Source organism: Podarcis gaigeae, assembly GCF_964106915.1.
Source record: "Podarcis gaigeae genome assembly, chromosome: 8".
Classification (NCBI taxonomy): domain Eukaryota; kingdom Metazoa; phylum Chordata; class Lepidosauria; order Squamata; family Lacertidae; genus Podarcis; species Podarcis gaigeae.
In genome coordinates, this window is record NC_139684.1 from 75,941,687 (window position 1) to 75,963,572 (window position 21,886).

Below are 21,886 nucleotides of genomic sequence, written 5' to 3' on the forward strand. Positions count from 1 at the left end.
AAAGGCTGCTCATATGATTAACACCACATGCAGTTTGGCTCTAAGTCTGCCCATTGAGCCTAAAACTTTCTGCACTGGATGGCAACAGCTCTCTTTCCTATTTCTGCTGCCTGAGACTCCTTTGACTGGAGATGCAAGGGAGAAATTAAAACAGGGACCTTCTGCAGGCAGAGCACCTGTACATAGCAATAGTACATAGCTTTCAGAACTGGGGGAGCCAATAGCCATCCCGAGCAGCAGGTTCCGATAACAGGTGAGCACCCCCACCCAAGTAGCTAATTGGGGGATAAGCAAGCTCACCCTACTGTAATCAAAACCCCAAATTATGCCATCCTCTAAAATGTGCCAGTCTTTTAAATCTCAACAACAAACCTATGATTACATGAAACAATACTCAGTAAACACACAAGACGTAACCGGCTGTACTTTTGAATAAATAAGGTATTCTATTCATTGTATCAAATTGTAGATTTCAACAGATGTCTCATAAAATTCAATGAAAAAAGCAGTGCATCAGTTCATTCTCTAGTCAGTTCATGCATAAGGTCCATACAGGTATAAGTGTCTATTCCACCTGTCTGTTCATAGAGTCCAATAATCCACATGAAGGGCAATATTACAGGATAGTGGATCTTATAGCATAGTAGTGGTTACATATGAGCCTGTTCTACTGATGGATGGATGGATGGCGAAACAACGCTAATATTCCGGAAATCCTTGCCTTAGACTCTGTGAAAGGATTCTGTGGAACTGTAACAAAAGCTCTTCTGCTTTTCTTCGTTGAACTTTATGAGACTTCCGTTGAAATCTGCAATTTGATGCAATGAATAGTATACCTTATTCATTCAAAAGTAAAGGGACCCCCGATCGTTAGGTCCAGTCGCAGATGACTCTGGGGTTGTGCCTTCATCTTGCTCTATAGGCCGTGTGAGCCGGCGTTTGTCCGGGTCATGTGGCCAGCATGACTAAGCAGCTTCTGGCGAGCCAGAGCAGTGCACGGAAACGCCGTTGACTTTCCCGCCAGGGCGGTACCTATTTATCTACTTGCACCCTGACATGCTTTCAAACTGCTAGGTTCGCAACAGCATGCATGTTTGGGAGTTTTGCTCCCAGGTGAGAAAGTCTTTCTTCCACCCCACCCAAGCCATAAAAAGTGGGAGCAACCTCACAGGACCAGCCTGTTGGATCAGGCCACTGTGAGAACAGGATGCTGATCTAGGTGGGCTTCTGGTGTGATCCAGCAGCGCTTCCCTTGCATTTTTTACATGGCGGTTGGTCGTGGACTCTCCTTCTCACCTGCATAGTAGGCCAGGACACGTTTCTGACGGTCAAAGGTGAACCAGCGCTTCTTCCAGGTCTTGATCCTGCCACCCATCTTGACCAGGTAGCCTTTGCAGGACTTGTTGGTCACCCGCACCTGGGAGCAGGTGTCTACGCTGTGCCCCGATGCCTCCAGGTGTTTGCGCAGGTCGAATGTGGCTGGTTTTTGCTCCCGGATCTCGGCTGGGTTAGGATCCTGCAGGACAGCAAGCACGGCAAGGGTTAAATTTGGAAGTGGGGGGTTTTTTTGGGGGGGGTGTTCAGAGCAGCCTGTACTCTGCGACTGCACCATGTAAGTACAAGAAGCCAAACCGGGCACCGAATTCAGTTTCCTAAGGTTCTCAGCTTTATGCTTTTGCCAAAGCAAGTTTCTAGTCCTTATGGAGGCAAAGAGAAGCTTGAAATACATGTGAGGGAAGGTTGACTGTCTAGAGCTGCTTTGTATGCTTCATGAAAGCCAACAGTTACCCGGCAGAACATCCAGGGAGTTATACCAGCGACGCTGGGACAAAAAGAACAGGAGAGGACTGTTGCCTTCAAATCTAGTACACCAGCTTACTGTAAGTATCTGATCTGGTCACTGTGAGAAACCGGCTAGATGGACTTTTGGCAGAGCTGTTCTTGCAGTCTTATAATGAAGCCTCACATTCTCAGGCTAGTGGATGGGAGCTGAGCAGAATTTGCATTTGAAGCTTGACTGCCTTGTAGAACACATCTCTCCTCACTTCCTATATGCAAATGGTGTTTCTGGTGCGGAATGGGGATGTTACTTTGGGTATGAAATTCTGGCGTTAAGTGAAACATTACAGATATAATCACCAGCTTTCTTTTGGAGTTAGCCCACCTGACCTAGCATCGCCTACCTTGATTGACAGCACCTTTCAAAGCAGAGATACGTACTTAACAATGAACGAGCATAAGAAGAGCTTGGCTGCTGGATCAGGCCCATCTAGTCCAGCATCCTGTTCTCACAGCAGCCAACCAGATGCCTGTGACAGACCCGGAAGCTGGACCAAAGGAAAAGAGCACTCTCCCCTCTAGAAATTGGCAGTTCCCTCGCTACGAGAAGCCAAGTTACAGGGAACCAGGCAGAGGGCCTTCTCGGTAGTGGCACTCGCCCTGCGGAACGCCCTCCCACCAGATGTCAAAGAGAAAAACAACTACCAGACCTTTAGAAGACAACTGAAGGCAGCCCTGTTTAGGGAAGCTTTTAATGTTTAACAGACCATTGTATTTTTAATATTTTGTTGGAAGCTGCCCAGAGTGGATGGGAAAACCCAGCCAGATGGGTGGGGTATAAATAAATTATTATTATTATTATTATTATTATTATTATTATTATTATTATTATCAGAAGCATTACTGCCTCCAGCCAGGGAGGCAGAGCACAGCCATCTTGGCTAGCAGCCAATGATAGCCTTCTCCTTTAAGAATTTGTATAATTCTCTTTTAAAGCCATCCAAGTTGGTGGTCATCACTGCCTCTTGTGGAAGAGAGTTCCCCAGGTTAACTATGTGCTGCATGAAGAAGTACTTTTGTTTATCTCTCTATAATAGAATTCAAATTGTAATACAATAAAAGAAACAAAGGGAGCAATATAATTACTATTGTTGTTATTATTATTTATTAATTTACATACCGCTTACATGCCAAATGGCTTCTAAGTCATATTTAACTACATAACCATTAGAAGACATCTGGAAACAACCTTGTTTGGGGAAGCATTTTATAGTTTTATTATGTTTTTATAAATGTTGGAAGCCACCCAGAGTGGCTGGGGCAACTATTACTACTACTACTACTATTATTATTATTATTATTCTATAAAATCAATAAATCATTAAAATACACAGGCATAGTTCCATTGGGGCATTAAAACATCCTTAATTAAAATATCTCCACTTCTGGCATCTTCAAGCAAGACTGGGAAACAGACTTTCATCTAAACCTCTGGACAGGAGCTACTTAAATAAAAAGCCGATTAAGAGATTTAAAAAAAATAAAAAAAATAAAACATCTGCCACAGAATTCAAATTGCAATGCCATGAAATACAATGTAAGAAATGAAAGAAGTAATAGTGGAAAATCAATGTGAGCATTTAATGAGGGCATGCCACGGACCACTTGAAGGATGCTTGTGGGCCACTCACAGTCCACGGACCACAGTTTGGGAACCCCTGACGTAAGCTAAGGCTATCAATGGCTACGATCCCATGATCTCTATTTGCTAACTCCAGCTCGGCTCCAAAGACCAGCTGCAAGGCAGCAAGAATGAAAGTGTGTTATTTACACTCCTGTCCTCCTTGTGAGTTTCCCGTAAGCGCCTGCTTGGGCACTGAAGGAAACAGAATGCCAAAGAGCAGATCGGCCTTTGGTTTGACTCAGCTCTTAGGAAGAAGCACGGGCTTGCTCACATGTTCACAGAAGCTACCTCCTCTGCTCAAAAAGCTGAATTGTTGTGCGACAAGCATACAGAGTGCAATGAGATTGAGTGTTTGCGGGAGGGAGGCTTGATTAATTTCATTGTACACAGGTTGTACATTGACAATAAAGGTATTATTATTCTTGAATCATTTCCCCGTCCCCCTGATGTGTAGGATAGCTGTCTGGAATGCGCTCTGTGCATGCTCAAAGTCCTTCCCAGTTTACAAGATGCATACCGGAAGCAAATTTGCAACAGGCTCCAGGCTTAGTCCTGGCAAAGGCCGGTTGAGCTCAAGCCACCTTCCCGCTGGGATCCAAAGATGAAAAGGGATCGTAAAAGCTCGTTTTTGATTTTGCAGAAGTTCTCCTACCTTGGTGGACGGGGGCACCTCCATGCGTTTTGCCTCCTCGGCGGCTTTCTTGGCCTCCTGCAAGGAAAGGGAGAGAGCGGGCGATAAGCAGCGAAGCGCCAGCAGCCACAGGCATACCCCAAAAAAGACAAACATCACACGGGCACATGCACACAACCCCAAACCGCAAAAGATAAAAACCAAACGGACTCCCAGACTCCTCCCCTCACGCTCTCTCTCCGTGAAGACCAAGCGAGCAGAGAGCTGACATAGTGAAACCTGCTACTTCCTTGTCCTTGGAAGCACATGGCAGGCAACTGAGGTTACTCTGATTTATGTTCGCTTTCCCCCACTGCCTGCCCACCGGCTAGACCTCACTACTAACAAAATGTTGCGGTGTTCCGTCTCAAGCAAAGAAAAGGGAGTTGAGCAAAGCAATGATGCTGTTAGTTAATGTTAGATTCTGGACTTGGCGGTCTATCGCCAAGGCTTCCTGCAGCTGTTACTGGGGAGTTTTGTGTTATGTTTGTTTTGTTTTCATGGCACAATATATTTATAGTCCTATTCTTCTTCTTTTTTAATGTGCTGCAAGCTGCTTGGAGCCTTTCTGGTAACAAGTAGCTAACAGGCCTATTCATTCATTCATTAGCTAATGAAGAGAAACCAATATGCAACTCCTAGTCATTTTTTAAACAATGCTTTGACATTCCTGTTTTCCAGGGGGTTGGGCTAGATGTCCCTTGGCAGTCCCTTCCAACTCTTCAATTCTATGATTTCCTCATCCTCCTGTGATGAGGCTACATTTTAATATTTTAATGTTTCAATATTTTAATGTTGTATTTTAATTTTGTTTTTAAGTTGTAATCATTCGACTTGTTTTTATTATTGCTTGTAAGCCACTCTGAGCCCGGCCTTGGCTGGGGAGGGCGGGGTATAAATAAAAATTATCATTATTATTATTATTATTACATTGAAACGAATAGCAGAGAAAGCATTACATCATTAATTATGTTAAATTTGTAAAGTCGTGTAGCTTAGCATAAATAATTCCCCAGATTACATGAAACAGCAGGCTATGAGAGCCACATTTGGCGGAAACCGAACTGCAGCAGAACAGAAAGGGCGTCTCTTGCGACAGAGACAGGTTGGAAGGAAAACTGCTACCTTCTTCTCTTCCCAACTTCAACACCCATTAGCATACCCAGATCTAGTGGTAGTTGAGCAGTCTGATTCCCTCTGAGCTTCATGGCTAAGTGAGGATTTGAACCCTGATCTCTCCAACCCTGGCCTGATGCTCTGCCACTCTACAACTCTGAATTGCATTTAGGTGCTTTAGCATTTATGGCCTCATATGCAAAGAGTATATGGGTGATATTGTGCGACGGAACCCCATAATGCTGCTAATAGGGGAATCAGGTCCAGTAGATTTCCTGGACCTCAGGATGCATGTCAGTTTATTAACCCACCCACCCCACTGTCTTGGCCCCTATCAAATTCTGTCTCACTCCCAAGATCTTTTTACATCGGAGAAAAATGCAGGCAATGCACATAATGTTTAGCTTGGTCCTCATGCTCTTCCACTTTGGGGAATGTGTGTGTGTGTTTATGTTTGTGTTTGTGTTGGGAGAGCTGGAGAGACTTGTGGTATATATACATGGGTGACATCTTCCCACCCACCCCAAATACCAGGGATTATTCTGAAACCAGAGGAAGGCCAACAATCTTGGCCTGGAATTCGTTGATCTGACTTCTCACCCTTTCCTGCAGCAGCCGCTCTCTCTCGGCCATGGCCTCCCGCACTCTCCGTTCCATCTCGGCCAACTGGGTGACACAGTTCCCAAGGCTGTCGGGAGACATTTCTGGTTAGTGATGGTGGAAGTGAACAAGCAGATATCAGGGTGTCAGCCTGAGCCTGTAGTTCAGGACTGGCTGACATGCTTAGTCCCTCCAGATGTCACTAGACTACAATTCCCATGAGCCCTAGAGAGCACGGCCAATGTTGTAGCTGTAGTCAGAAACATCTGGAGGGGACCACATTGGCTGCCCTGTGGTGGTGCATCAACATCTGGAGGGCCACACACAGTTCTAAGTATTTCAAGAGACGCAGCGCCTCTCTCTACCTCTCTCTCTTTCGCAGGAGGGAAAGTGGGAGATCTCATGAGTCCTGCTGGATCTGGTCAAAGGACCATCTAGTACAGCATCCTGTCCTCACAGTGACCAACCAAATGAGAAACCCACAAGCAGGACATGAGTGTGACAGCTCTTCCCACTCCTGCGATTCTCAACAATTGGTATTAGAGGCATACTGCCTCAAACGATGGAGGGAAGAACATAGTCACTGATCAAGCCAAGTAGACTTGCTAAGATGTATAAGACTGAATCAGATAAGTGCTGGAGATGCAATGAGGTTAAGGGTACGTTCTTCCATATGTGTTGGACCTGTAAAAGGGTAAAATAGTATTGGGAAATAATTCATAATGAATTGAAAAAAATGTTGAAAAGCACTTTTCCAAAAAACACAACAACCCCAGTGTCCTTTTCATTGGGGATAATTCAGACGGAATTTTCCAGGTGTCCAAAAAGTTATTTATGTATGTCACCACTGTGGCCTGTGTTTTGTCAGCCCCCAAATGGAAAATGAGCGAGGTCCCAGCTAAAGAAGAATGGCAACTTAAACTGATGGAATATGAGCAGCTTGTGGACCTAACAAATAGAATAAGAGAACAAGAAGAACATATGTTTAAAGAAGATTGGAAAAAGCTTATTGAATATATGGGGGGGGGGAATTGTGTACACTTGGAAACATTGGCAGCATTAAGATAAATTCAACAGTGTAAATAAGTTTTGATGGATGTAATAACGGAATACTGAATGGTTTAGTTTATGTAAAATATGCAGGGATTTATGTTATGCAAAATGAATCATGGAAAAAGAAGGGAAGTCATTGATATTTTATTTTAAGGTTGTTCAAATGAATATTCTAAATTGTAAAACAGAAAATTTAATAAAAAATATTCTAAAAAAAGAACATAGCCACTGATCTTCTCCACAAATTTGTCCAGTCCTCTTTTAAAGCCATCTAAGTCTGGGGCCATCACTGCCTCATGTGGAGTCCCATGGTTTAAAGTACTAATGGAATGGCGCCTGCCGAGTGGAGAAGGCCAGCGTGCCAAGGAAAAGGCAGCTGTCAACTGGGGAGGTGTTTGTTGGGACAGGCTGAGATTAAGGAGAAACGGATGTGCTCACCTATAGGCTCCTTGACCAGACCCTCCTAGCTGCCCCACAGCTCCTTGGCCAGCCAGCAGCTGGTAGAGGGGGTTGTTGAGACGTGAATATTGCAGGTTTGGGCTGCCTAGGTAGGGCCTGTTGCCCCCACCTGAGAGCTGTGCTGCCAGCATGCTGGGATCCAAAGCACCTGGAGGGAGAGAGGAGGAAATCCAAGGAAAGTGATTGGTTCAGCATCTCCCTAAAGACACAGGGCACATGGTCCTCATCAGAAGACAGTGAAACGGACCATTAGTCCTCTAGCTCAGTACACTGATTGGCAGTGACTTGAACCTGGGAAATTCTGCATGCAGGGCAGATGCTCTCTCTCTCTGAGCTATGGCCCAGTAACCTCCCCCCCCCCCCACACAAATCCCCTCTCTGGAAATCCTAATTTTGGATATAATTGGTCACAACATAGGGTTCAAATCCCCACCCAGCCAGGATGTTCCCTGGGGAGCCTTGGACCAGTCACTATCTCTCAACCTGACCTACCTCACAGGGTTGTTGTGAGGTTAAAATGAGAGGGGAGAGCCACACACCACATTGAGCTCCTTGGAGGAACAGTGGAGTATAAATGTACTAAACAAATAACAGGTCCATTTGTTTTCCTGCTTCACCATTTAGATAAAAGAGATCGAGTTCCTGTAAAACATCTTATTTCAAACCTCTTGGTTCACTGATGAAGTGTGGTTTGTTTGGGGTTTTTTGCCAGCCACCATGAAGTTCAAACCATGCCATCAGTGAAAGAATGGCTGACGAAAGGCTAAGAGTTGCCTCCCCTGGAAAAATCATGGCTTTAGGTTGTTTTGGACTACAATTCCCATCATCCCTACCAAGGATCATGCTGGCTGGGGCTGATAGGAGTTGTATTCTAAAATGCCTGGAGGGCAGAGATGGGTTTACCACTGGCTCATACCTTTTGGAGGTGAAAGGGGCTTTTCACATCAATGGGTAAGGTGGATAGCATTCACTGTTTACTGGAATGGGTGTTGTACTTTTCACTGGATAGAAGTCAGTTTTTTGTGCTAAAGTGATAACAACCTCTGCAACCAAAATGTCATGTATATGAACCTTACCCACCCACCTCCAAAAACAGTATTCCTTGAATTTTCCCCTTTTTCTTGTCTCATGCTTTACGCCCACTCCAAATAACTGGTTGCTAGCTCATTTCTGGGCCCAATCCAAGATGCTCACATTCATGTTTAAAGCTGTAATTGACTTAGGCCCCAAATACCTGAAAGACCACCTCCTTCTTTGATTGTTGTAACCCACCCTAGAACCTTAGGGTGAAGGGTAGGTAATTAATAATAATAATCCATACCATGCATAGAAAGGGGGCGCTGTGCAGTCCTGGTCGTGAGGCGTTCTCCTCTCCTACGGGGGAGACTTGCGGTCCTCTGCAATCCAATTGATCCCTGGGCAGAGAAAACAGGAAGGTAAGAATTAGGGTCGAAGCTCCTACTCCACTTCTCCCCTCATGCTTTGCAAAGAGCCAGGTTTTCGTTTGTCTGTCTGTTTGTCTGGTAATTTCTTAGGCAACTTTATGAGTATTACATCCAGTAAAATCCATCACAAATAAGCAACAGCACTTACCTCTTGAGCACCAGAAATAGAGGGAATGATTCAACAACGTGGAGTAAGGGTCTATTAGCCACAAGTGGCATCTAACTTAACTTCTTCCTTCAATGGAAGGATTTAGAGCAAAATATACTGTGCATCAGGAGGCTTGGTTTGGTCAGAATCAAGTAATCACTTCTGCTAAATGAGCCACCACAGCTGCTAGAAGGCCGTGAAAATTTGTGCCCTGGGCTTTTTAGATTTGTCTGCCCACATACTACCTGGAACTAAGGGGACGCATTGGGTGCCAGATGTGAAATATATTGGCATTATTTTCAGCTTTCCTACCCCACTGGGTGCCCTTGCTCCAAATCCTTTACAGTGTGCAGGGGCTTCCACAGCAGCTAAATCAATGTTTACAAATTGTTTCCCCAAGGCAGTGCCTTCGAAAATCACTGCTTTGAAAAGAACCCCTTGTTTCTACTTTTCTCGTTGTTTGGTTAATGATTCCTTGCCAGAAGGAGGTGCTGGAACTTGGTGTGTGAAGTTCCCCATAGAATGATCCATTTAAACCCCAGGGGATAGCTTTGCAGTGAAGATGCCTTCAGGTTTTGACTCCACCTACCCTGGTTGACCACTGGATTCCTCTGGCCAGGGAGAGAGTTTGCTGTGCTGGCTGAGACTCACAAGAGCTCCTTGGGGCCTGAGCAATAGCATATTCCTGAATTACGGATTATTTGTTGATCCTAGCTTGCTCCTTGCACCTTACTCTGATTCGCCCTCTGGCTGCAATTTGCTCTTTGGTCTTGACTGACTGACTGATCTCATGGCTCCTGGTTCACCTCCTACTGCCTTGCAAGGTTCAGCCCCAATTTTCCCCTAGCAAAGGGCAATCTCATATTCCCAAGTCTCTGTCCTTTTGCCCCTTGAGTCACTGCCATGTCTACTAGCCACGATGACAATGCACTACCCCCAGTTGGAGACAGTAATGTTTCTGAACATCAGCAGCTGGAAACCACAGGAGGGGAGAGTGCTCTTGCGCTCAGTTCCTGTTTGCAGGCTTTGGCCACTGCAAGAACAGGAAATTGGGCTGGATCCAGCCTGATCCAGCAGGTTCTACTTGTGTTCTTATGCCAACATGCCATCTTTGTTCCAGAATCTACCTTGCAGTGGTGGCTGGTGCCCATTGGAACTGGTAGGGCAGGAGGCCAACAGGAAGTGGAACCACAGCCAGAGTCAGAAGGCAGGTATGTGAGGACTGGATGAGGGCAGGCTGAGGTTACTGAATGTGTCCTATTTGCCCTAACAGACCTCCACTGCAGCAGTTAAGCCATTGGATATCTGCTGTCTCTACTGCTGGGACACGGGTGGCGCTGTGGGTTAAACCACAGAGCCTAGGACTTGTCGATCAGAAGGTCGGCGGTTCGAATTCCCGCGATGGGGTGAGCTCGCATTGCTCGGTCCCTGCTCCTGCCAACCTAGCAGTTCGAAAGCTCATCAAAGTGCAAATAGATAAATAGGTACCGCTCCTGCGGGAAGGTAAATGGCGTTTCTGTGCGCTGCTCCGGTTCGCCAGTTCATTGGTTCGTCATGCTGGCCACATGACCCGGAAGCTGTATGCCGGCTCCCTCGGCCAATAAAGCGAGATGAGCGCCGCAACCCCAGAGTCGGCCACAACTGGACCTAATGGTCAGGGGTCCCTTTACCTTTACCTTACTGCTGGTCCATGATTCAAAGCACCCTGAAAAGATGCAGATGCCCCATCCTCTCCCATCAAAGACAATGCAGATGCAAAGGAGCTATAGCAAACATCTCACATAACCTGGTTGCCCTATGGATGTTTGGGAGTTGTAGTTTGCTAACATCCAGAGGGCACTAGGTTGGGTGGGTGGGGGAAGCACAGCTGCAGAATCACGTCTGTACACATAAAAGGAAGATAAGACACTGAAAATCAACACAGACCAAGAGGACAAGACAGACCTTGACAGAACTGCGGACGGAGAAGACACAGGAGGAGGAGTCTGATTGGTCGGAACCCAACACAATGACCTTCCGGTCCGTCTTTTGGGTGAAAGTGAGCTGCAGGGAGAGACAGACACAGATAAAAGGATGGAAGTGGTTTTCTCCTCCCCCCCCCCACCAACCCCCCCCTGAAATACTAAATCAATCCTCTGTTGCTTTTACCACCAGAACCAATAAAAGAGGTGTGTTTTTTCAGCACAGTCCCAGCAAGCTTTTCCCATGTGGTCTGGCAGCATACACGATACGTTTACATGACTCCCCTGCCCTCCTCCCCTGCAAGGTTGACTCGCACAAATTTAACCTGGTTAAACGTCCCTAAACAGGGCTGCCTTCAGATGCCTTCTAAAAGTCAGGTAGTTGTTTATCTCTTTGACATCTGATGGGCACCACTACCGAGAAGGCCCTCTGCCTCTTTCCCTGTAACCTCACTTCTCACAGGGAGAGAAACCACCAGAAAGCCCTCGGAGCTGGTCTTCAGTGTCTGGGCTGTTTGATGGGGGGGTGGAGACACTCTTTCAGGTATACTGGGCTGAGGCCGTTTAGGGCTTTAAAGGTCAGCACCAACACTTTGAATTGTGCTCAGAAGCATACTGGGAGCCAATGGACCGGTGTTATATGGTCTCGGCAGCCACTCCCAGTAACCAGTCTAGCTGCCACATTCTGGATTAGTTGTAGTTTCCCTTGAATATAGGTTTTGCTTGGTGCCCACACAACACACTCCTCAAAATGAAGTTCTGTTGTATATTCCCGTTTAACAGGGATTTACCATTTCTGCCGAAAATCAGATCAGCACATGGAAATGGTGAATCCAGATTGAACAGGGAATAAGAATATAAGGATGGCATTTTGGGGAATACTAAAAAAAAATGAGCATGCCGGAGCAGCACCAAGTCTTAAATTTCAGAAGGCTGCCCCCCTCTCCATGACACTTGTGTTTGGTTCATGTACTAAAGTGGCACCTTCTCGCTTGCCCTGGTTTCTCTGTTGTATGCAACAGGCAGAAATTCAACAGGCACAGCCTCCCTTAGATTTGAACCAATTATTTATTCAAGTTATTTATAGGCCACTCCTTTCAAAATGTTTTCAGATTGTTTTAAATACATTCTATTTTATTCTATTCTCTTTTACGCTGCATTGTTTTACTGCGTGGTTGCTTGCAGCCCTGGGCTTCTTTGAGGATGTCGGGTGCACAGATAGATAATGAATAAATAAGTAACTTTGAATAAATAATAATATTCATCCGGCAGTAGTTTATAATGCAATCTAAAACACAGCAATAATAAAAACGTACCGTATTTTTCGCCCTATAGGACGCACTTTTCCCCCTCCAAAAATGAAGGGGAAATGTGTGTGCGTCCTATGGTGCGAATGCAGGCTTTCACTGAAGCCTGGAGAGCGAGAGGCGTTGGTGCGCACCAACCCCTCTCGCTCTCCAGGCTTCAGGAAGCTATCCGCAAGCCTTACAAGCCTGGCGGGTGGTCCCGTGGGTGCACACGGCTTGTGGGCAGCAGCCTGCAGCCCAGAGCATGGGGCGCCCTCCGGAGGACGCCCCGTGCTTCGGGCAAGTGTCTGCAAGCCTTGCGCGCCCGGGGGGAGTTCCCACAGGCTCGCAAGGCTTGCGGGCGGCAGCCTGCATCCCGAAGCACGGGGTGCCCTCCGGAGGATGCCCCATGCTGCGGGCAAGTCTCCGCAAGCCTTGCGCGCCCGTGGGAATTCCCCCCGGGCTCGCAAGGCTTGGGGCAGCAGCCTGCAGCCCGAAGCACGGGACGCGCTGCGGAGCACACCCCGTGCTTCGGGCAGATGTCCGCAAGCCTTGCGCGCCTGGCGGAAGGTCCCGCCGGGCACGCAAGGCTTGCAGGCAGCAGCCTTTTCTGGGGGCTGGGGTCGAGGGAAGCTTGGGCTTTCCCCCGCGCCAGCCCCGCGCCTTGGGGGGATTTTTTTTTCTTTATTCCCCCCCCCCAAAAAAATCTATGTGCGTCCTAAGGGGCGGTGCGTCCTATGGGGCGAAAAATACGGTAAGATCAGATCAATTAAAAGAAATACATTAGCACAATGCACAGATTAAAGCAGGAATTAAAACAGCCATGCAAATACTTCAATGGCAATGTTTTAAAATGAGGGATCGCTAGGCTGGAGGAAAGTTGAATTTCTGCCTGTTATACAGCAGCAACTTTAGAGCTGAGATCTGGGGTCCCCCTCTGCCACCCCTGGGCAACAATAGCAGGCTGCGCTTTTGAACTGTGCACCCACCTGGGTACAAAAAAACACACACAATCCTGGTTGATGGGAAACTTGGGTCACTCTCATACTGTCACTAATTTGCAGGTGGGATCCCATCACTGGTCGTGCTATTAAAAAACCCTTTTCCAAAACTCAAAACAAATGCTCAAGAAACCCTATAACCTCCCCACAAAATTTTATGCACACAAATCAGGATGACCACTCAATAAGCAGGCCGTCTGGAAGTGGATTTGGTCTTGAATGGGCACTGGTGGATGGAGAGACAAAAGGGAGTACCTGAAAGGGCTTACCTGAGTGACACCCTGCTTACTTTCAGAGGAGTCCTCTCCCCTGTCCTCCGAATACTCCGGGCCCATGTCCATTAGGCGATTTTTCTCCTACACCGAGAACGACAACAATTCATATGTATATAAGGGTCTGGTGACTTCTGTTTTAGTGTATCTAAAGAAGTGTGCATGCACACGAAAGCTCATAGCTATAACAAACTTAGTTGGTCTCTCAGGTGCTACTGGAATGAATTTTTTTATTTTGTTTTGACAACAAGTCGGTTTTGTAGACAGGCAAAGTCCAGTTGCAAATGTTGCTTCAGGTCAGCTTGACCCATAAACAGATCTGGTGCCCCATTCATTTCCCTTCCTCCCACCACCCCATGTCTTCCTGCTGTCGGTTCACCCACAAATAATAGGTACTCTTCAACTGTCCCAGTAAAATTGGAATACCCAATTTTTTGTGTGTGAGAACACAGTGCTCATTTTGGGTGCCATAATCTTGCTTCCCCCCAAAAGAAAACGCTTTTGGGGGGCCATGATCTCACTCAGTACTCCAAAATACGCATTTTTGGACACTGTGCTTCCATGCAGGAGCACAGCCCTGGAAAAACTGTGTCTTTCAGGGCCCCAATCTCATGCGCGTAATGTGACTCGCATGGACACACACCCTGATTTTTCACCTTGATGTGTTGGAAGGTATGAGAATAGCATCACGGTGTCTTTAGTGCCCTCCCTTCTCACATTAAAGCCCTGGTCTCGTCCATTGCCATTGGGTCTAGCGCCACCTGCTGCTGGGTTTCCTTGTCTTCAGCCCCACTGAGTCCCAATCGGAACCAGCCACCACTGAAGCCTAGGAGCCAAAACCTCTGGTTTCCACCCCTAGAAAGTAGCTTAGTGGCAGGGAACTGAAAGCAACACTTTGCATTAGTTGTTATCGTTGGGCATGGGAAGTAGACTGGTGTGGGAGAACAGGGAACCTGGGATCCTAGGTGTTTCCCTGGCTTTCAGCCAGAAATTCCTTGCTGCGCCAAGATTCCTGGGAATTCCTTACCGTGTTGAGATTCCGGACGGCCTCGCCTTTCTCTTGTGCAAATCGCTGGCTCTCGCCCACCATTTGCTCCTGTGTCAAACGGGCCTGTCCTTCCAGCCTCTGCACCGTCCTCTGGATATGGGGGAGAGAACCAGGTTAGAATCCTCAGACTTCAGGGCAACACAGAGCTCTATTGCACCTAGGGTAATTATACACAGGGAGCCCCTCTTGTGTCGTGGTCAGGTGCAGTAGAAGCAAAAACACAACCCCAAGGTTATTGACTAATTAAATAACGCTTAGCTGATGACTCATTTGCCTTTTCACAGATTTAACTATCACGTGTGCAGAATACCCCAAGCTAAACATGGATCTTTTTTAGAAAGCAAAAGGTGGACAGGTGAATTGTGTGCCCACCTACAGTTTAACAATGCTCCTTTATTGAAAGGAAGGGCCATCTTCTTTTTCATCCTTTATTTTATACATATCACAGCAGGAAAAGAAAGACAAATAACACCCTTCAAAAATATACTTAAGAGCCTCTAAGTCTGCTTAAAAGTTGGCACCCCTAGTTCAAGGGGACGCCTGCATCAATTGAGCAACTACAATTTCAGTTGGTTGATCTACTGATTGGACCAGATTTAAGTGTGAAGTCAAAAGAAAACAAAAGGAAAACAGAAGTACCAGATCTGTTTGTCGTTGCCTTGGCAAAAAAGCCTGGAGCACAAAAAAACACCCATGCTACTTTTTAAAGAATAATGTGTAAGAAATAACTGCTGCACACATGAAAATGGTAGGATAGGAATGTCCCTTCTCATCCTGAAAAGAAAAACCCTGCAGTAGCCTTTGCACCAAACTGGTGCCCTTGAGATGTTTTGAACTACAACTCCCAACCAGCACTGTCAGGGCCCCAGGTCAGAGAAGGCTACTATAGGGTGAGACAAACCCTGGAACTGGATTTATGGGTCATCAGGACTGCCACTTACCTTCCTTTGGTTGATGCTGTTCTGCAGCTGAGTGATCTCTTGGGCCAGAGCCTGGCAGATGGCCTCCTTCTCCTCTTCCAACCGGCTTTCCCGCTCCAGTTGCTGGAACTCCAGATCTTCATAGCATCTCAGGGCTCCATCTAACATCTCAGATGTCTGGGTAGAGAACCAGAGTCAAGATAGACTTCTGGGTCTCATCGCTTATTGCCAGAAGGACCCAGTGGTCAGGGAACCTATGCTACCTGCCAGATTCCCACAATTTGCAAGCCAGTAGAAATTTCTTCCTGGCTTGGATTTTTTTAGGCCTGCATTGTGGAGACCAGCCTCCCCCAACCTCCTGGTGCCTTCCAGATGTTTTGGAGCACAACTCCCACCCAACCCAGCTGTGGTATTGGGGGCTGATAGCAATTCAAAGCCCCCTAATTAGGGGAGCCTGTCCTAGATTTCACCACTTGGAGATTGTAGGTGGGGAGAAACCACATTTTGAAATGCACACGGCACAAAGAACACGATTAGAAACATGCAAACACATACTGATCAGACCATTGGGACCATCAAGCTCAGCACTGCCCACACTGACTGGTAGCAGCTCCCCAAGGTCTTAGCCAGGAGGTTTCTCCCAACTGTACCTGGGGGTTGAACCTGTGATCTTTTGCACACATGTATTCTGCCAGTGAACCACTGCCCTTCCCTAAAGGTCTAGGCTAGAGCCCTTCTCTCCCTGATGCCTATCTTCCTATAAGCAGAGAGTTTGATGCATGCCTTCAAATCGCACCATCTGCCCCACTTGCAATCTGAAGTGGTAGCAACCAAAGAGAGAAATCACACCATCTGACCTGATTTTTGCATGCCGCCATACCAGACCTGTTTCTGGCAGCTCCTTGCTGCACACTCACCTCCTGAAGCTGCTTCTGCATCCGTTCCCGCATGGATTCGGGCTGGTTGTCCAGGTGGATCTGTGATTCAGCGTGCTGCCGCTGCAGCTCCTCTACCTTGTGACGCTCTCTCTGCAGCCGCACCTTCTCCTGCCGAAAAAGAGGGCAAGGAGAGCATTACTACATCTCCATGGGCAGCAAATATCCAGCCGCTTTTGCTCCACCTAGCAGGTTACCAGATTAGGCGTTCCTTTCCCAACTGTGATCGGCGCTGCGATAAGTGCCGCTTGGGAGGCCAAGTTCTCACTGATGAAATAAAGGCGAAGTCCAGGCTGCAACACTTCAGAGTGCAGGCAGGAGTGCAGTTCAGGGTAGGGTCACCTGGATTCAGTCTACCCATCACTTTTGCCAGCATGGGAAGATTGAAAACTGCCTTGTGCAAAGTCAAAGACACATTGGTTCATCACACTGGTGACACTGCCCAGCAGGGGTTTTCCAGGAGTCCCTCCCAGTCCTACCTGAAGATGCTGAGATTCGAACCTGAGACCTTCTGCATGCAAAGCAAATGCTCTACCGCTGAGCTATGGCCCTTCCTCTTCTCCCACTGGGGAATGGAAATATATAACTAGTTGCTAAGTACCGTATTTTTTACTCTATAAGACTCACTTTTTCCTAAAAAGTAAGGGGAAATATGTGCGCATCTTATGGAGCGAATGAAGGCTGCGCAGCTATCCCTGAAGCTAGAACAGCAAGAGGGATTACTGCTTTCACTGTGCAGCGATCCCTCTTGCTGTTCTGGCTTCTGAGATTCAGAATATTTTTTTTCTTGTTTTCCTCCTCCAAAAACTAGGTGCGTCTTGTGGTCTGGTGTGTCTTATAGAGCGAAAAATACGGTAATCAACATTTTCCTCCTTCCCTGTGTTCTCTTCCTTTTTATTGTGCTGTTATTCCTCACTGCTTCAGGCACTTTGACCTCCCAGCCCATCAACAAGGTGTTGTGCTCTGCTAGGAGCAGACTTTGGGTATCAAGGTGGAGATTTAGCACCCTCCTGTGTGTCAGCTACCTGTTAAGTTCCTTGCACTACTTAATTACAGGTACTTTTGAAGATTTCGGAAGGACAGCTTTTTAAGCATATATATTCCTGGCGACAGCTTGTTGTTGTTATGCAGAAGTCCTGTGATGTGGGCTACTTGATGACAACATTGTGTTTTTATTAATATAGGAAGAAAATATCTATTGCACCTGTCATCATAAATGATCTCAGGGCAGGATGCAACCATTTGCCATTTCTTCCCCCACCACACACACAAAAAGCTGAGAGACCTAAGACAAGCAGAGAGACAGTGGGGATGGCCTGCATTGCAAGGGGCTGAGCTAGATGACCCCTGGGTTCCCTTCCTACTTTAAGTTCTATGAGTCTAGGACAAGAAAAACCGTAAGTAGAAATATAGACAGCTGCCTTACACTGGTTTATCTAGCCCTGTATTGTCTTCACTGATTGCCAGTGGCTCTCTAGGGTTTCAGGCAGGAGTTTTGCCAGCCCTACCTGGAGATGCCAGAAATTGAACCCGGGACCTTGTGCATGTAAGGAAAATGTTCTACCAATGGGCTACAGTCCTTCCTCCATTCTGTGTGTAGGTGTGGTGGGGTTTTGTTTTCGTTTGACCAAACACTGCTTTTCTGTCTCCTTAAGCTTTGCTTTACTGTATTATATAACACTAAAAGGCCAAAGTAGGGAATAACAAAAAAGATGATGAGAAAGCCTTTGAATTTCAGTTTCAATCTCTAAATACAAAGAGCCTCGTGGCACTTTAAAGGCTAACAAATTTATTATGGCATAAGCTTTCCTGGACGACAGTGCACTTCATCAGATGTATAAACAGTTACCTTGAGTGGAAGGTATATATATCCATAACATGCGTGTGCATGTTTTAAAGGGAATGTGCACTGAGAGGTTAATGTGCATAGCAACTGGCCATTGTGCACATTCACCAGGCCTCATGGGGAATGTGCATATAATCTTTCCAGGAAGAGAGAATAATGTACATTTCCATCAACAGACATACTCGCCAACTGCCCTTGGGGAATGTGCATATGTCGACTACATTTTGCACATTCTCTGATCAGAGGTGTGCAATCGGTCCGCTGCCTGAGCTGCTTCCGGACCATTGCCTGATCTTACATGACCCACAACATAGCCTCCCACTGATCAGCAGAGCAGTAAGAAGGACAGGAGGCTCCAGATACAGGTTACCTTCTTTCTGCAGTCCATCCTCCGCCACCTTTTTTCACCTGTTCACCAATCAACTGAGCAGCTGAAGGGGGATTGCAGGGAGATGAAGAATGCAAAACTTCCCTCCCCTTCCCACAGTCCTGATGGACCTTCCCACCATCACACAGAGGGGAAGATTCATCCAACTGGAAGCGTTACCCAGCATGGAAAACAAAGCTGGCAGAGAAAGGGTGTGATCCTACCCATCCTACCTGTGCCATTCATCATCAGCTCAGGATGATGCTATCAGGGCGACCACACATGATCTGACTTTCGGGGAGGTCGCACTGTTTCATTTCCAATCGGTGCATATCCTGCAACTTCCTACTGAAATCACATAACAAATGTTCCTGCACTGCAGGGGCGGGTTGGGCTAGATGACCCTCAGGGTCCCTTCCAACTCTGCAATCCTATGATTCTATGTCCCAGTTGATTTTTGCCCTGCTTTTGTTGCACTTCCACCCTTCCGGACAGCAATCATGCAGAGGCATCCAAGGAGCACCTCAGAACAAACGAAAGCAGGAGAAATCCACATGTTGCAAAACACACCCGCAATAAATCACCAGCCTGAAGAGGCCCCTGGAGGCTGACGAGAGGAAGACTTAAGAGAGGAGGCCTCACCTTCTCTCTTTCGGCGTGGCACCTGCGCTCCGTCTCCACGAGGCGTTTCTGCAGCTCCAGCAGCCGCTCCTCTTCCCTTCTCAGCTCCTGCCTCTCCTCCTTCAGTTCTCCTTGCAGTAAAGCTCCTTCCAGGTCCATCTGCTGGGGAAGGGGGCCATGTCAGAGGCAAGGTGTCCAAACATCCTGACTGGCGGCCGGCCAACCTCTACACAACCACCAGGGGGCAGACGGGCAAGTGGAATCATGGGATAAGAGCAATCGAGGAATGCAGGGGAAGTTCTAACTTCCAGGCTCCCCTGATCTGATCTGACCATTAGAGAACGCTCCTGAGAGCACCTTGGGAACTAAACACCATGCGGCGAGGGATGCCCCGTTCTGCAGAACCAGCAGGTCCTGCTCTCTATGTATCTGTGACATGCCTCAAGCCTTTCCCCACCTGCCTGGGTGTGGTGCCTCCACCATACCGGTTTTACAGGTGCCAATTGTCACCCATCAGACACCCCTTTCCTCGCAAAACAGGGAGGGGATTGTAGGAGACTGAGGCGTACCTCAATGTTCACCTCCTTCTTCCGGTGATGCAGCTCCTTGATCCGATTCTCAAGAGCCGAGATCTTGCTCACAGTGTGAGTCGGCCGCAGTTGCTTCTCCTTCGTGCTGCAGCCTATTCTTCCTGTTTGGGGACTCTCGTACTGGGAAGGGAAACACAATATATAAATCAGGGTTTGCATGTACACGTGCAGGCTGCGTTCACACAAACGAAACCCTGTGGGTGGTTCTGAACCCCGCACTGTAAGAGCTTAAGAAAGGCCTATATCTAGCTGCTGGAGATGTCAGCTAAAACATACATCTGTACAACGTCCTACATTGAAAAAATTCTGGCAGGAGGTAATAGAGCCAATCAACATGACTGTATGGAGCAATCTTAAATTTGCACAGGAAAATATCCTTTTGAATTACAGTATATACGGAAGACGTGGAACTCTCCGTACCCTTAGTACGGCAAAAAGACTGGTATTGATGAACTGGAAAAATAAAAATGCAACTCCCTTTAATGATTGGATTGATATGTACAGATATGTACAAACTTGCTGCACATGAGCAAGTTGTGTACAAACACAGATTTGCCATGGACAAATTTAATATTTGTTATAAATGCCATATTAGATGAAGGTCTGGTTAACTACAATAACACCCCCCCTTTTGTAATGTACACTATATCTTTTGTTGTTGTTCTGTTTTGTTTCCTACACGGGTGCTATTTCTTGTTTCTTCTTTTTATGTCTTCTTTTACTTTGGGCACTTGTAATTTTGTACTTTTTATTTTTCAATAAAGAATATGAAATAAAAAAGAACTTAAGAAGAAGTTGGGAAAGCTCAGGATCTGAGCTCAAGAGCATCTTTCCCCTCCTGTGTTTTCCAGCAACTGGTATTCAGAGCATTGCTGCTGCGTCTAACCATGGACTTCCGTTTCACTGGAGGTACCAGGTGCATATCAAAACAGTGACCATCTTTGTTCAAATGAGGTGCTCCAGCACTGAGCTACGGTGTGTCCCAATAACTGTGCTAAAAGGTGTGGCTGAGTTTCCCTACCAGGGTTGCAAAACTGAAACTGAAAATGTCATCTTGGAAGGCAAGAGATTAACACTAGTCCCTTCGGGAGAGGAGAGATTTTGTTCTTTCTGAACTCTTCCTCCCAGCCCTGCTCCTATCCTTTACCCCTTTGTCCAATTGGTACTTAACTAGGAGCTATGAAGACCTAACCATACCTGAAAACCAAAACTTCTGTCTTGGGAATCCTTCCAGTGACTACATACAGTCGTAGCTTGGTTCTCGAACGCCTTGCAACTTGAACATTTTGGTTCCCGAACGCCGCAAACCCAGACATGAGTGTTCCAGTTTGCAAACGTTTTTTGGAAGCCAAACATCCGACATGGCTTCCGTGGTTTCCGATTGAGTGCAGGAAGTTCCTTGGTTTTTGAACGTTTTTAGAAGTCGAACAGACTTCCAGAACGGATTCCATTCAAGAACCAAGGTACGACTATAGTAGGAAACTAAGAGGAGATGTTGACCATTCTCCACACCGATGAGATTCATAGAGGAGGAAAAACCGGCTCACTTCCCTCTCTATAGCAACACCCAGACTAATGGTTTTAGGCATCAGTGGCAAAAGGGCTTCTGGTTAGCTGCCACATAAGCACTTAAGAAGAGTCCAGCATCCTGTCCTCACAGTAGCCATGCAAAGCTGATGCTCTACCATTGAGCTCCCAAACTATATAACTCTAATGCTCAAAAATTTGCACTGGCAGCCCCAATCTCTGCCCAAACACTGAGTCTTCTGGGTCACTGTTTGTGGCCCCTATGGCTTGGATGCATGGTTTGTATTCATTGGGAGCTGTGCAGTTAACATTGTAGGCCCACCTCCCTTCTAGTTGGGGTTAGCAGGCCTCATCTCTGTTGATCTTCCGGTGTCTACTGAAGACTTTCCCCCCATTAGCTGATTGTGTCGTTTTAATAAAAGGCGAAAGATTTGTACGATCGGAAGAGAAACCAGAGTATCTGATTGTGTGGTTTTAGCTACCTTTTCTGTATTGCATTGCTTGTGCACCGCTTAGAGACGATTGCACTTCTCTACCCATTGTTTGATTAAAAGAAAA

At 46.7% G+C, this 21,886-nt stretch overlaps 2 protein-coding genes across 9 annotated transcripts in view; both read right to left on the minus strand.

Moving 5' to 3' along the window:
• Positions 1-21,886, minus strand: part of LOC310851730 (phospholipase A2 inhibitor 25 kDa subunit-like) — a 1,159,037-nt gene that overhangs the window by 510,745 nt on the left and 626,406 nt on the right. The window lies entirely within an intron of this gene.
• The window catches only part of PHLDB3 (pleckstrin homology like domain family B member 3), a 37,191-nt gene that overhangs the window by 3,192 nt on the left and 12,113 nt on the right, over positions 1-21,886 (minus strand). For 2 of the 8 annotated variants that reach the window (XM_083753872.1, XM_083753873.1), the window contains exons 3-14: positions 19,781-19,921; positions 19,233-19,370; positions 16,360-16,488; positions 15,464-15,619; positions 14,502-14,612; positions 13,472-13,558; positions 10,899-10,997; positions 8,683-8,776; positions 7,341-7,509; positions 5,850-5,937; positions 4,116-4,172; positions 1,297-1,516 (exon numbers count right to left, since the gene is read on the minus strand). In XM_083753872.1, the coding sequence (XP_083609998.1) occupies positions 1,297-1,516; positions 4,116-4,172; positions 5,850-5,937; positions 7,341-7,509; positions 8,683-8,776; positions 10,899-10,997; positions 13,472-13,558; positions 14,502-14,612; positions 15,464-15,619; positions 16,360-16,488; positions 19,233-19,370; positions 19,781-19,921 (1,489 nt within the window). Of the gene's footprint in view, positions 1-1,296; positions 1,517-4,115; positions 4,173-5,849; positions 5,938-7,340; positions 7,510-8,682; positions 8,777-10,898; positions 10,998-13,471; positions 13,559-14,501; positions 14,613-15,463; positions 15,620-16,359; positions 16,489-19,232; positions 19,374-19,780; positions 19,922-21,886 lie in introns of all 8 variants that reach the window. The other 6 variants (XM_083753870.1, XM_083753871.1, XM_083753874.1 and 3 more) reach the window with 3 other exon arrangements.